The sequence below is a fragment of the Lynx canadensis genome, chromosome A2 (assembly GCF_007474595.2).
Source record: "Lynx canadensis isolate LIC74 chromosome A2, mLynCan4.pri.v2, whole genome shotgun sequence".
Taxonomy (NCBI): Eukaryota; Metazoa; Chordata; class Mammalia; order Carnivora; family Felidae; genus Lynx; species Lynx canadensis.
In genome coordinates, this window is record NC_044304.2 from 147,722,350 (window position 1) to 147,734,985 (window position 12,636).

Consider the following 12,636-nt stretch of genomic DNA (forward strand, 5'->3'; position numbering starts at 1 on the left):
TGGGGAAGAGAAGAATAAGAAACCCGGGGAGATACTAATTTGGCAGGGGATAGAAAGGAAGGCAGCGGGAGAAGCGGGTCGTGGGACAAAGACCAGATGGATTACACGGACCCCATCCCCTAAAGCTAAAGACTCCTAGAGCTAATACCTAGCTCATCCCAAGAGATGCCAAAATTGTCCTGTTTCAAATTACTTTGGAACTTCCCCTGGAACCTCGCTAGTGTTTCATTTGCAACGGCAGGAAGTGCCTTCTTGAGTCTAGCTCACACCCTTTGTGCTGCTACCCAAGTCCCCTTCTTTTACTCTGGAAGGGAAGGACGCTGCGGCCTTGTTATGGCCCCAAGACCCTTCTGGTTGCACCCGTTTGGAGGAAACAAACGCCATTCGAACTTGCGCTAAGCTTGTGGCCTCCTCCATGGAGACACGGGCCCGCTCGGGTATGTGTGGATAGGCTTTGAAAGTTGCACTTGGCGGAAGATACGGATAAGTATGATCCTGAGGCAGCTGCCAGCACACAAATGAAGAGAAGCGCAAGACTGTTGAAATGAGGGGCCCAGCCAAGGGCAAGGAAAAGAAAGGGAGACGGAGGAGGGCAGGAGGAGAGAGGGCATCTGGGGGGCAGCGAGTGGAAAACAAGAGGTGGAGACGCACGGATACAGAGCGAGGCCACGCGGGGAAATTGTCGGTGGGAGCTCTGGCAGGCAGTGGCAACCCTAGAATTATGCCGGTGGGTGGCTGCGTGGTGGAAGTAAAACAAAAATCAAAATGATCTACCTTGCTGTTTCCAAAGCTGTCTGATTGCTCCGAAATGTAGCAACCTTTTGCAGCTGTGCAGGCGAATGCCCACGGCACCAGGAAAAAGCCTGAAGGAGACACTTCTGGAAGCCAAATGTAGCCACTGGACCAAGCAGGGGGCCCTGCCTCAGACCCAGACACCCAGGACGGAGGCAGACGGCCCCTGGGGCGGTCCAGGCAGAGGGCTGGACGCAAAGGCCTGATGTGGGAGTTTTCCAGCTTTGTCCACAGAAAGGCTAAAGACGCCGCGCTAACAGCCTAGAGGGGAAATGGCCTTCCAGCAGGAGGAAAACGTGAACGGCGGCATGGATGGAGTCAGAGAACCTCTATTTGCCATAAAGCCGAAGCCACAGGATATGGCTTCTGCGGTCACATGTGACCATTCAGGTCTCCACAGTGTCAAGGATGAGGCGTCCAGCAGTGTGCCGTGGTGCACCTGGACCCGGGCAGAGTCCCCAGCCGGTGCCAGGAAACACCTGGTGCATTGCATCAGGCAAGGGGCCACTGAAGGGTTTTCATTCGAACACAGGCCAGACCGGTGCTTCTCGGGTTTCGCTGTGCCTTCAGATCACCTAGGGTTCTCGTTAGAATACAGATCTTGATCCGGGAGGCTGTGGGCTGGGCCCTGAGATTCTGTTACCGAGAAGCTCCCAGTGGCTTCGCTGCTGTGGTGCTCACAGCAGTGAGAGGGGCCAGGGCCAAAGTTTCCAATCTTTTTTAACATCTACTTATTTATTTTGAGAGAGACAGACAGAGAGAGCGAGCAGGGGAGACACAGAGAGAGGAGGAGAGAAGATCCCAAGCAGGCTCCACACTGCTCTCGCCGAGCCCGACGCAGGGCTCCAACTCATGAGCCATGAGCTCATGACCTGAACCAAAATCAAGAGTCGGACACTTGGCCGACTGAGCCACCCAGGCGCCCCTAAAGTTTCCAGTCTTAAGATGGTGAGGATGGTCCCCAGAGAGGCCCTGGGGTATCTCTCCTAACTCATGTTCTGATTTAGATAAGGCCGGGGGCTGGGCAAGTGACCTCTGAAGATTCCACGAGAGAAGAACTCCGGTAGAAAGGGCTGTAACCAGGGAAGGGTAAGGACGGAGAGAGAAGAAGGCAGAGCGGAATTAGAGGGTGAAAGAGAAGCAGCAGGGCAAGTGGACGGGCCGGGATGGACGGGTTCTTCCAAAAGGGCATGGGGTGCGCCCTGGTCTCTGGGCAGGTTGGTTCCTAAGCTTGGCGGGACTTGGCTGCTCCTCCTGGGAGCTCTGCCCCCGTCTCCCCAGAAGGCATGAGATCCAGGCCAAGTGGGCTGGGCTGGGCAGGGGCCCTCTCCGACCTCCGCCCCCTGCCGCCCGCCCGACCCGGCCCCCACCTCCTGAGCAGCAGCTTGGGGTGGTTCTTGCTCTCCAGGTTCTTGTCGATGAGGTCGGCCAGCAGCTGCTTCAGCACGTCGGTCGCGTACTCCAGCTTGCTCTGCAGCACCGTCATGATGAGCGAGGCCACGTTGCCGCGGTCGCGCATGGAAAAGCTTCGCTGGGACTCCAGGGTGCGGATGAAGGACAGCAGGAACACCTTGTTGTTGATGAGCTGGGCAAAGAGCTTCAGGCCCTTCTCCACGCGCTCCTGCCGGTAGCCCGGGACCTGCGGAGGAGCCCCCGGGGGAGTCCTGACTGCCGACCGCCAATGTGAGGCGGAGGCCAGCCGGGCCCAGGGGCCTCCCCACGGGATGGGTGCCGCACGCTGTGGACCCTGCCCTCATCTGGCCCCGGGCACCGTGCCAGCTATTTCCTTAACCCACGTGCGGCTCACTGCCTCTTGTTTGGAGGTGAATCAGTGAGGCACAGAGAGAAGGCACCCTGAGTGATAATGGCCACGCTGGGATCTGAGTCCGCTGCTGAGCGCGAGCTCGTCCCTGACGGCAGCACAGGGCGGGTGGGGGGCCCTGCGCCAGGGCGCATGAGCATTACGGACAGCCCCCGGGGGCCTCCCGGAGGGGTCGTCACACCTGAGCCTCCACCTGTCCTCATGCTGACCCTTCTCTGGCCACGGGGATCCTGTTGACAGACCAGTGGCCTCAGAGTCAGGACTTCAGGGTCCACACAGGCTCTGACTCCGCCACCCCGTGGGACCTCTGGCAGGTCCCGCAACTTCTCTGGGGCCCCAAGGTGGTTCACCTAAAGAAAGAAGGTTAAGCCCCACAGACCCTAGCATCTGATGTTTTCTCAGAGACCCTTCTGAGACCCTGCCGCACCCAGGGAAACGGGAGGAAGACGGGGAAGGAGGTTTCATCTTCCTGCCCGCGTCCTCTGTCCACCGGCAGAGGCCGGCAGAGGGGGCAGGGTCTACCCAGCTCACACCAGCCAGCCACTGGGCGAGGAGGCATGGAGAACTGGAGAACGCATCTCTGAGATGCACCAGGCGGGCCCCACAGCTCTGCGTGTCAGGGCCTCAGACTGGAATCAGCCGGGTGCCCGGCAACAGCGAGCGGCTCCAGGAAGTGCGGTGTATTCGCCCAGCGGGAAGCCACATGGCCACGGCAGTGAAGGGCTTTCTACCACTCACGGTAGCACGGATGCATCTTGCAGACAATGGAATGAAAAAAAGTCAGGAAGAAGAGGGCATACCGTGTAGTACCATTTACATAAAGATTCATAAGAAAACGGTGGCAGGAAAATGGTTATTCTCGGGGGTGGCGGTGACTGGAAGGGGGCACCCGGGGACGTTTGTGGAGGGCCGGTAGGGTTCAGCTTCCTGATCTGCGTGCTGGCCTGCTGGCTGTGTTCACTCAGGGAAAATGCACTGGGCTGTGTCCCGACAACGTGTGCCTTGCTCTGTAGGTGTTCTTTCATTATAGCAAGAAGGTTGCTTAACAAATAAAGCGCAGCCTCTGCCCTCAAGGTGAAGCCCTCGGAGAACAGAGCAGGGCACCCGTGTCGTGGAGTGGGGCGCAGGAGGAGCAGGGACATTCAAACGAGGTGCCGTGTGGAGGGTTGTGCCCCCCCCCCCCCCGCGGGGGTCTTGGAGAAGGAGCGTCCTGTGGGCAGCAGTGAAGCCAGCAGTTTCGGGGAGGGTCAAGCTTGGGTTCACTGTCACAGCCATAGACTAGTCGGGGACCCTGAGAAGGCTCCATTCCTCCAACAGCGCAACGAAGGTACTCCAGCTAATGCGTCTGTAGACCGTACTTTGCTGAGCACGGCTCTACATGCTTGAGAAATGTTGACCCATTTATTCCACGTGACCCCCTATGAGCTGGGTACCGTTAATATCCCAGGGCCTCGTGACAGTGAGGAACTTTCCCGGGATCCCAAGACACAGGAGTGTCAGAGCCGGGACGGCACCCAGGCAGCCAGCACTGCATCCTGCCGTCTCGGGGGGCTGGCGTGAGCCCTGAAGAAGAAGGTGCGTGAAAACCTTGGCAGTGCAGGGCCTGACACACAGTCACCTTTCCCGAATGGTAGCAACTGCATCCCACTCTACTCCAGAAGTTTTAAACTGGGGAAGATGCAGGCAGCGGAGAAACCCTGGGTGCCCAAGGTCCAAGGAGGTGGCAGGCACAGAGCTGGAATGTTCACGCCGCTCACTGCCTGAGCTCCCCTGTGTCCCAGGCTCGAGGCGAGGCCCTGGAGGAGGCAGAGACGGGGCAGGCCCCTGCCTGCCCTTGGATGGTCAGCAGGAGGCCCCTCCGGAAGGCCATGTGGGAAGGCGGTACTCAGGAGAGAGATGCGAACTCGCCAGAGCCGGGGCCCCGCTTGTCCCGGCTCTCGGCCCAGCTGCCCTTGGCAAACTCCTCATTCCCCAAGGTGGGCCCGATCTCAGCTGGCATCCTGCCCGGATCCCCAGTTCCCCTCTCCACAGGGGCTGACAAGGGAAAGACAAGGGTATGAGACAGCCTCACCTTGCCGTCAGCCTGGCCTCAGTCTACCCAGCCGTCTGTGTCCCGCCGACCTCCCTCCTCGCCCTGTGACGGCCTCCAACACACGTGGGCACGTTTTACCTCCTCTGTCCTTCAATCCCTACCCACCCCTCCCCCGTCCCGCCCCGCCGGAGCAACATGCCCACAACTCGTTCTACTGCTGATAGATAATGCCACTTCCGAGGCACCCAGCACGTGCAATGCGTGGTGCTGGCACACTGCGATCATGGCTCCATCTAAGCCTTTAAGGACCTCGCAAGGGTGAGGGTGTCCTCTTAACCGCCTCTCAGAGAAGATACCGCGGGCTTCCTAAGGCCAGCCAGCTGGTGCGGGATGGTGCTGGGCTTCCAAACCCAAGCTTGTTTGGCTCCCGAGTCCCCATCCATCTGCCCGTCCTTCACCACACCTAGTCCTCCCCCTGGGCCTAGGAGGTGACCGAGAGACAGCCCTGAGTCTCCCCTGCAGCCTCCCACGCAGGGCCTCCTGGCAACTCAGGTTGGCCATCGAGGGCAGGGGAGCCATGTCCGGGTCTGGCACCAGGAGGAAGAGGGCACAGGGCTGGCCAGAGGGCAGGTCTGGGGAGAGGGCGTGCTCTGGACTTCTTGCCTTGGCTTGCACACGCCTCCAGGGCACCAAGGACTGAGGCCCTGGGGAGGAAGGGTTAGCAAAGCCAGCTGTGGGGTGAACCCCGTCAGCAGCGTGGGTTTTGGAATCAGAAAGACTCACTGACTCACACATGGAGGAAAGCCCTGTCACCTCTGGGCTCTATTGCCTCGTCTGTAAAATGAGAATATGAGTGCCCATGTCATAATGTTTTATGAGCATTAAATAAGATAATGTATGTAAAGTGCTTGGCACACACAGTGTGCACTTAACGGCAGTTTTATTACCTGCCTCTCCTCTTCCACTGGCTGCTTTTCACCCATCCCTCTTGCCCAGGAGTTTCTAAGACATCGAATACATCAGCCCAGTGTCTGGGGGGTGGAGAAGGTAGGAATTTTCTCCCCACTTGACGAAGGGGGCAATAGAGGTGAAGTGTCTCGGTGAAGAAGAGTATTCAGCACAATTCCCCTTTGTAACTTGCCACCTCCCCCCAACCAGCTCCCTAAGCAAACGTCACTCTGAAACAAGACTTTCTTTATTCACCAGATGGTTCGACAGTTTAGTTGAAGCTTGTGAGTTAAAAACCGGATAGTAGATTTTAATTGTAACCCAACAGGTTAAAGTTTAGGAGACAAGGATAGGTTGAAAACGGGGCGTGTGGTTACTGTCTGCTCTCTGTCTTTAAAGGATTGGTGTGTCCCCAGTGCCTGGGCAGCCCCCTAACCACATGCCATCCCTTCACCCAGGGCTAAGTCCAGGACAGATAGAGCCAGAGGATAACTCCTCCTTCACACACATCTACCGCTCATGCCCAATCAGTGGGCATCGATTCCAGTGGCTGGAAAGGTCAGGAGACATCGCTTTAGATTATCAGTGGCTTCCCTGGGAATATTTCCATACTAGGAAAGCCAACAGGGAGAAACTATTTCAGTGGCAAGGTGGGGCTGGAAGCAAATCAGAATAATCCGGGCAAGATCCCAGGGTCTTGCCTAGGATGCTGGATCTCATATGGCCCCAGGCTAATGTGGGATGGTAAAAGTTGACTTCTGTCAATTAATTAGTGAGTTTAACAGAAACGAAGAGTCATATGTTCTGAGCATATACCCAAAAGACCAGGGGCGGGAGCTCCAGCAGGTACTTGTATACCCACGTTCTTAGCTGCATTATTCACAACAGACAAAAGGTGGAAGTGACCCTTGTGCCTACTGACAGATGGACGGATAAACAAAATGTGGTCTACGCACACAACGGACTATTGTTCAGCCTTAAAAAGAAAAGAAATTCTACCACATGCTACGATATGGATGAACCTTGAAAACATTCTGCTAAATGAAATAAACCGGTCCCCAAAGGACAAATCCTGTGTGTTTCCACTTACACGAGGGACGCTGAGCAGTCAAGTTCATAGAGACAGAAAATCGAATGGGGGTTTCTGAGGGAGGGCAAATGGGAAGTTAGTGTTTAGTGGGGAAGATGAAAACATCCTGGAGATGGATGGTGGGGATGGCTGGACCACAGTGGGAACGTACTTAATGGCCCCGAACATGTAAAAAATGGTTGAAATAGCAAACTTCATGTTATGCTTATTTTACCACCACTCAAACAAAGAAGAGCCACGTGCCCTGTGTGAAGCAGAGTGTACGTGACAGTGAGCTGTCCTGTGTGGCCTCCCACTCAGGAAGTTGGTGCAGGTGGCTGTAACTCCTTCGTGAGCAGGAGGGTGGGAGCTGCGAGTCTGTCCTCATGATAAAGGCAAAGAAGAGAGAAGACTCAGGTTGGAGGGGAAACTTGAACGTGCCAGATGAGGAATAAGGCCGTGGTAGGGTGTGATGTGATTTATACTGGGGCCGTCGGAACCGCCCGGGCCGGGGGCGGGGTATCTACCCAGAGAGCATCTCAGGTAGTTACAGCCCGGCAGGGCAGCTAGGGACTCCAACAGCTTTCAGCGAGAGGCTTGGTACAATTAAGAAGGGCAATGAGAGGGAATCATTTGTATTCTGGTCCTAGGTAAAGAGGGCTGCTGTAGACAGTGAAGCAGGTTGTGCACTGAACAACCCCAAAGGTGCTGCATATGAATGATGCCATCTGGAGCACTACAGTGTTCAACCTGCACAACTGCCCATGCGTTCCTGTAGGAGAAGGAACCCTATAACTCTCCTGCCACCACCTCGGGCAGTCCTTGGGAACGTACTGCCCTAGTCTGTGTGTTAAACTCGTGCCAAGCCAGGCTTGAGAGTCTGAGAATCCCTGGAGATGCAAATGAATGTGGAAAGTGCGTACTCTTCCATGGACTAACACCCTAGTAGTTTGAAGCAGGTGAAAAATGAGGCTGGAAAAAGTATAAATGTAAGAGAAAAGTGAATGAGAATGAGAGAGGGGCATAGGCGTGAAGAGTGAGACCAAGGCAGAGAAGGATAGATATCGTATGATTTCACTCACATGCAGAATTTAAGAAACACAATAGATGAACATAAGGGAAGGGAAGCAAAAATAAGATAAACACAGAGAGGGAGACAAACAATAAGAAATACAGAGAACACACTGAGGGCGGCTGGTGGGGTGTTGGGTGGGGGGAGGGCTCAATGGCGATGGGCATTAAGGAGGGCGCTTGTTGGGATGAGCACTGAGTGTTGTATATAAGTAATGAATCACTAAATTCTATTCCTGAAATCATCATTACACTACATGTTAACTAACTTGGATTAAAAAAAAAAAAAGAATCAGATGCTCAACCAACTAAGCCACCCAGGCGCCCCCAAATGATATTTTTAAACAATTATTTGTTAACTTACCAGAGCCATATGTCAACTATAATACTTTATTTTGCTAGATCTAAGACCTATAGCCTTTTAAAATGTCAACTCATAGGTATGGTGCTTTAATTTCATAAACAATTGTGGATTTTATATGTCTTAGGCTATAGAGTGACTTCTTTCATTCACCAAATTGGTGCCACCTGGTGTTCTGGTATTAACGTCTATAAAATAAACACGGTTATTGCTCGAATGCAGCCTGTGTGGGGGGGAGGGGGTTACAGAGATATGAACTGTAAACAAGTAAACACATTAATAAACAAGATAATATTCATTTAGAAAAAAGGGTGAGACCAAGAAAAGGAAGAGCGTATCATGATATAGCCGATGTTTCCATTTGTTTATACGACACACCTGTATACCTTATACGTGTCCACACAAGAGCAGATGTGCACACGGAGCAGAGGTGCGTTATCAGTGAGGACACATAGCCTACCACCTACGGCCTTTGGAAGTGCCTCTTGGTATCTATCCACTGAGGAGCCGAGGGGACCCTCCTCCAGAGAGAAGTGACTGTGCCCTCATTATAGAAGTGTGCACACGTGCACACACACACACACACACAGGCACACAATTTATTCAACAATTATGGAGAAATGCATATGGGCCCCAAAGTCCCTGGGGACTTGCTGTGTTTTCTGTAGAGACGCACAGCGTCTCCACCCCCTTGAACAACTGTGTAGATGTTCCCGCAGGGGTCGGTACCTGCAAACCCGTGCAACCCCCGAGCGAGGCATCTGTTGTTATGTTATGCACGACATAAGTCTTGGAATTAGCCTTAATCTCTACTGTTGCTTTGCCTGGAGAGTTTTGATCCGTCCTAATAAGTATCCAGAGCCCGAAGGCACGACAGTGACGTGCAAAGACTCATCATTGGGAGCACAGACCCTGAAGTCTAACTGCAGGACTCAAATCCTGGTGCCACCCCCTCCCAGCTGCGTGGCCCCGGAGTTCTCTGTGCCTTTAGTTTTGCTGCCTCTCAAAGAAGCGCGACTTCTTCCGACTGCTTGTGAGATAGTAAATCCGCACACACGTATGAAGTACTTACAACTGGACCGGGAGCTTAGTCGGCAGCCCGCTAACAGCGATTATGCCTTACGATTATTATTTTGCCCTGGTTTCCTCATTTATATTTTTCACTTTTCTCTGGTATTTATCTTGATAAGTCATCCGAAATCCCTTTCGGAACAAAGCACAGTATGAATATATGCATAAGCCAGATACTATGCTAGACAGGAAGTGATAAAATGTTCAAAAGATGAGGTCCTGCTGGTACAAAAGACAGTTATATTCTTATCATCCACGCTTCAACCCCCCCCTTCCCAGCACATCACTTATTTTTTCCACATGTATTTATTGAGCACCAACTATGTGGTGAAATCCCTTACATCATGGGAGTTTCCTAAACAGGAGTCCGTGAGCTCGTTACATTAGCTGCCAGATGTGTTGTTTTTGTGTATATGTACAGTTTTTCTTCAACTTCCATTCAATTCTCAAGGGCTCCATGACCCCTAGAACCCAAATCTACTCCCATCTCTGCTCAGATGGCTCCCTGGCTCGTCCCCATTTCCTCCCGAGGGACGGGCTGGCTGCCGTTGACAAGCAGGGGGTAGGGGGAAGCCTTGGGCAAGTCACATCCCCTCCCTGGCCTCAGCTTTCTCACCTCCCGATGAGGTGGCTGCATTTGCAGGTCACCGACACCTTTCTCTGCACTAGCACCTTGATGGGGAAGGCTTGGTTACGGGTCCTACTTCTCACCTCGAGGTCTCGGAGCACAGGATGGTCTTCAATCCCTGGGAACAGCACCCGCATGGTGTACGTTCTGTAATCCAGGAAGGGGATCCCAGCTCCGTCCAGGTCACTGGTCAGCTCATGGATGTCCGTCTGCAGCTCGGCAAAAGCTGGTACAAAGGGAAGCCCGTGAGACTGCTGGCTGGGGTGGGCCCCGAGTCTGAGGCTCAGAACCCTCACCCAGGCCTTTAGGAGACACGGGCAATAGGCTGCAGGTGTGCAGGAATAACGTGGGATGTTTTAAGTAGCTGGGGTGAATGATATAGGAAGGAGAGATAGAATGTGTCACAAGGAGGCTTGTCTTGGGCCAAATCCCTTCCAAAGCATGGGTGGGGGTGGCTGTCCACAGATTTGTCCTGCTGCTGGGGCCTGAATGGTTTTGGTTTACAGAATATGCTGGGGGGTAGGGGGGACGTCAAAGGACGGGGGAGGGAGGGGAGAGGTTCCAGTGGTGGAGGGTCTATTCCTAATTCTGCGTTTTATAGTGGGCTTTCTTATAAAAGTGAAAAACAATTTCTTCTGCAGTCCTAGTTCTGGGCCACACAGCTCACTGGAGCCTTCACACCACAAACCATCCAATGGGGCCAAGACGAAGGCTCTGCCACATTACTGTATTCCTTCTGGATAGATACGCAGGGTGTATCTTTGTCTTTCCTTCCTCAAGGTGATGCCACTCCACGGTGAATTATGGTCTGCATGTGGGCACTGCTGTCTGTGGAGGCAGCTCAGGCCTCCAGATGGTCATGGAGCTGCAAGACGCCCTTCCTTCCTGCCCCCAAGGAAGTCTAGCACACGGCCCAGGTGGTCACACAGCGCCAAAGCTGCGGCCACACTCTGTCCTGAGCACAGCCCTCCTCCCAGGCCACCCTCTGCCCCGGGATGGCCGTCAGAAATGTCCCCCTGCTCCGTCTTCCTCCAGGGCACACGCACACGTACTCGCGTGCATGCATGCGTGAGACACACGCACGTTCACAGACAACCAGCGTGGATTAACACAGCCAGTGGGCACCGATGAAACGATACTTCTTACAATTTCCATAAACACAAGAATGGGAAAACAGTATTCTGTGGGCTCTACTGATCACACGACACAAACACAACACGGCTGCCCCAGGCACTGTGGACGGGGGCCCCACTGCACCCCACAGTGCCAACTTGGGCCCACGGACCTTGGGTCTCCAGGCCTCGAGGCTTCTCATTTGCTTCTCATTTGACGGAATCGTGAGGACCCCACCCGGGCCCCTGGAGAGGCTGTTCCAGACCTCCCCTGCACTGCTCTCCATCCGCACCCCCGGTCACACTGACACAGGGGGGGTGGGGGGGCCCTGCCAAGGCGAACGACTCCGAAGGCAGAGCAACCGTAACGCCTCCAAGTAGAACTCACACCAGTGTGTGTGCACACGTGTGCAGGAGGAGGACTCGGTAAGACGTCTGGCACGTGCTGTCACCGAAAGCACTGGTGAACATTCATGTATGTCCTGAGTGAGGAACGCGTGTGTGTTTGTGGGAATGTGTGCAATGTGTGCGTGGGCATTAGTGAGTGTGTGCGTGAGTGACCGTCTGGGTGTGTGTGCATGTCAGTGAGTTGCTGTGGCCGTGTAAGCACGCGTGTGTGTGTTTATGTCTCAAGAGGCCAGGCCAGCGCAGGGTCTGGGTTTGCGTGTGGGTGACGTCCCGGCTTACTCTCAAGTCTTTGGGGAGTCACCTTCCCCGAACCCAAGCTGCCCCTTACATGTTCCAGAGCCAGCTCTGGGCACCCCCGACGAATACTTCCATGGCGAATCTCCGTGTACTTTGCTCTACACCTCTCTCGTCTCACTCACGCAGGAGAGCTCTCTCCCGAGCCAGAAGCCAAGGTCCTCTCCTGGCGCCTCCGCTGACCCTCTTCGGCTGGACTCCCTGACTGCTAATTCCTCCTTCTCCAGAACTTTCTGAGAGGAACCTGGCTTCACATTCTCCTCTCTGCCCGCTCCCCGTTGGGGGTGCTCAGCTGGCGGAGAGGAGAAGGAGGGGGGTGGTTTTTTAATCTGTCTGCAGCTTTCCTTCAAGTCACTAAGCGCCTCCAACATTCAAAGCCTCGTGCCTGCCACACATAAAAGAGATTCTAATCACTACACCTAATTAGAGGGAAGAGTACATTGCGGAGAAAAAAATTAAGCAGCGTAAATATAATAAAAGGCAGTAATTAACAGTCCCACAAGGCAGATGCCAGTGTTGACAGCTAAGGATGTACTGAGGGGACGGGATGGGCCCACTTCCCCATCAGAGGGAGCTGCGGCTTCCCTAGTGGGGATGGGACAGCCCCAGGTACAGGCCGGATTGGCTCAGAGAATAAATCCACGGCAAAGAATCCACTCAGACCCTCCCAGGGTGACTCACGAAATGATATCATGATATCTGGCAGGCGACAAGAGTCTGACTCCTAAATTTCCTTCTTGGGTTTAGCGCAGCTGATTTCACATCATGGCGGTGTTGGTAATTTTTAAACATACAGGCTGGGAAACCCTCTTCCTTCTACATCTCAAATCAGCCCTACAGCCGTACCTTCCTCCTCAAGGAAGGGAGCTGCAGGTTGCTGAATGTGTCATGTCAAGACACCCCAAGGTGTCCCCAAACAGGAGAGCATAAAACCCCGGCGGCCAGGATTCTGAGCTGGAAACTGCTCTCACGGAGCTTAGGATGATCCCAGCCTGACCTGGGGAAAGAGGGGAAGGGGGCACCTGGAG

The 12,636-nt window shown here is 54.1% G+C and overlaps 1 protein-coding gene across 1 annotated transcript in view; it reads right to left on the reverse strand.

Moving 5' to 3' along the window:
• The window catches only part of PLXNA4 (plexin A4), a 438,400-nt gene that overhangs the window by 40,387 nt on the left and 385,377 nt on the right, over positions 1–12,636 (reverse strand). The window contains exons 21-22 of the mRNA XM_030308459.1: positions 9,878–10,020; positions 2,163–2,431 (exon numbers count right to left, since the gene is read on the reverse strand). Of these exons, the coding sequence (XP_030164319.1) occupies positions 2,163–2,431; positions 9,878–10,020 (412 nt within the window). The remainder of the gene's footprint in view (positions 1–2,162; positions 2,432–9,877; positions 10,021–12,636) is intronic.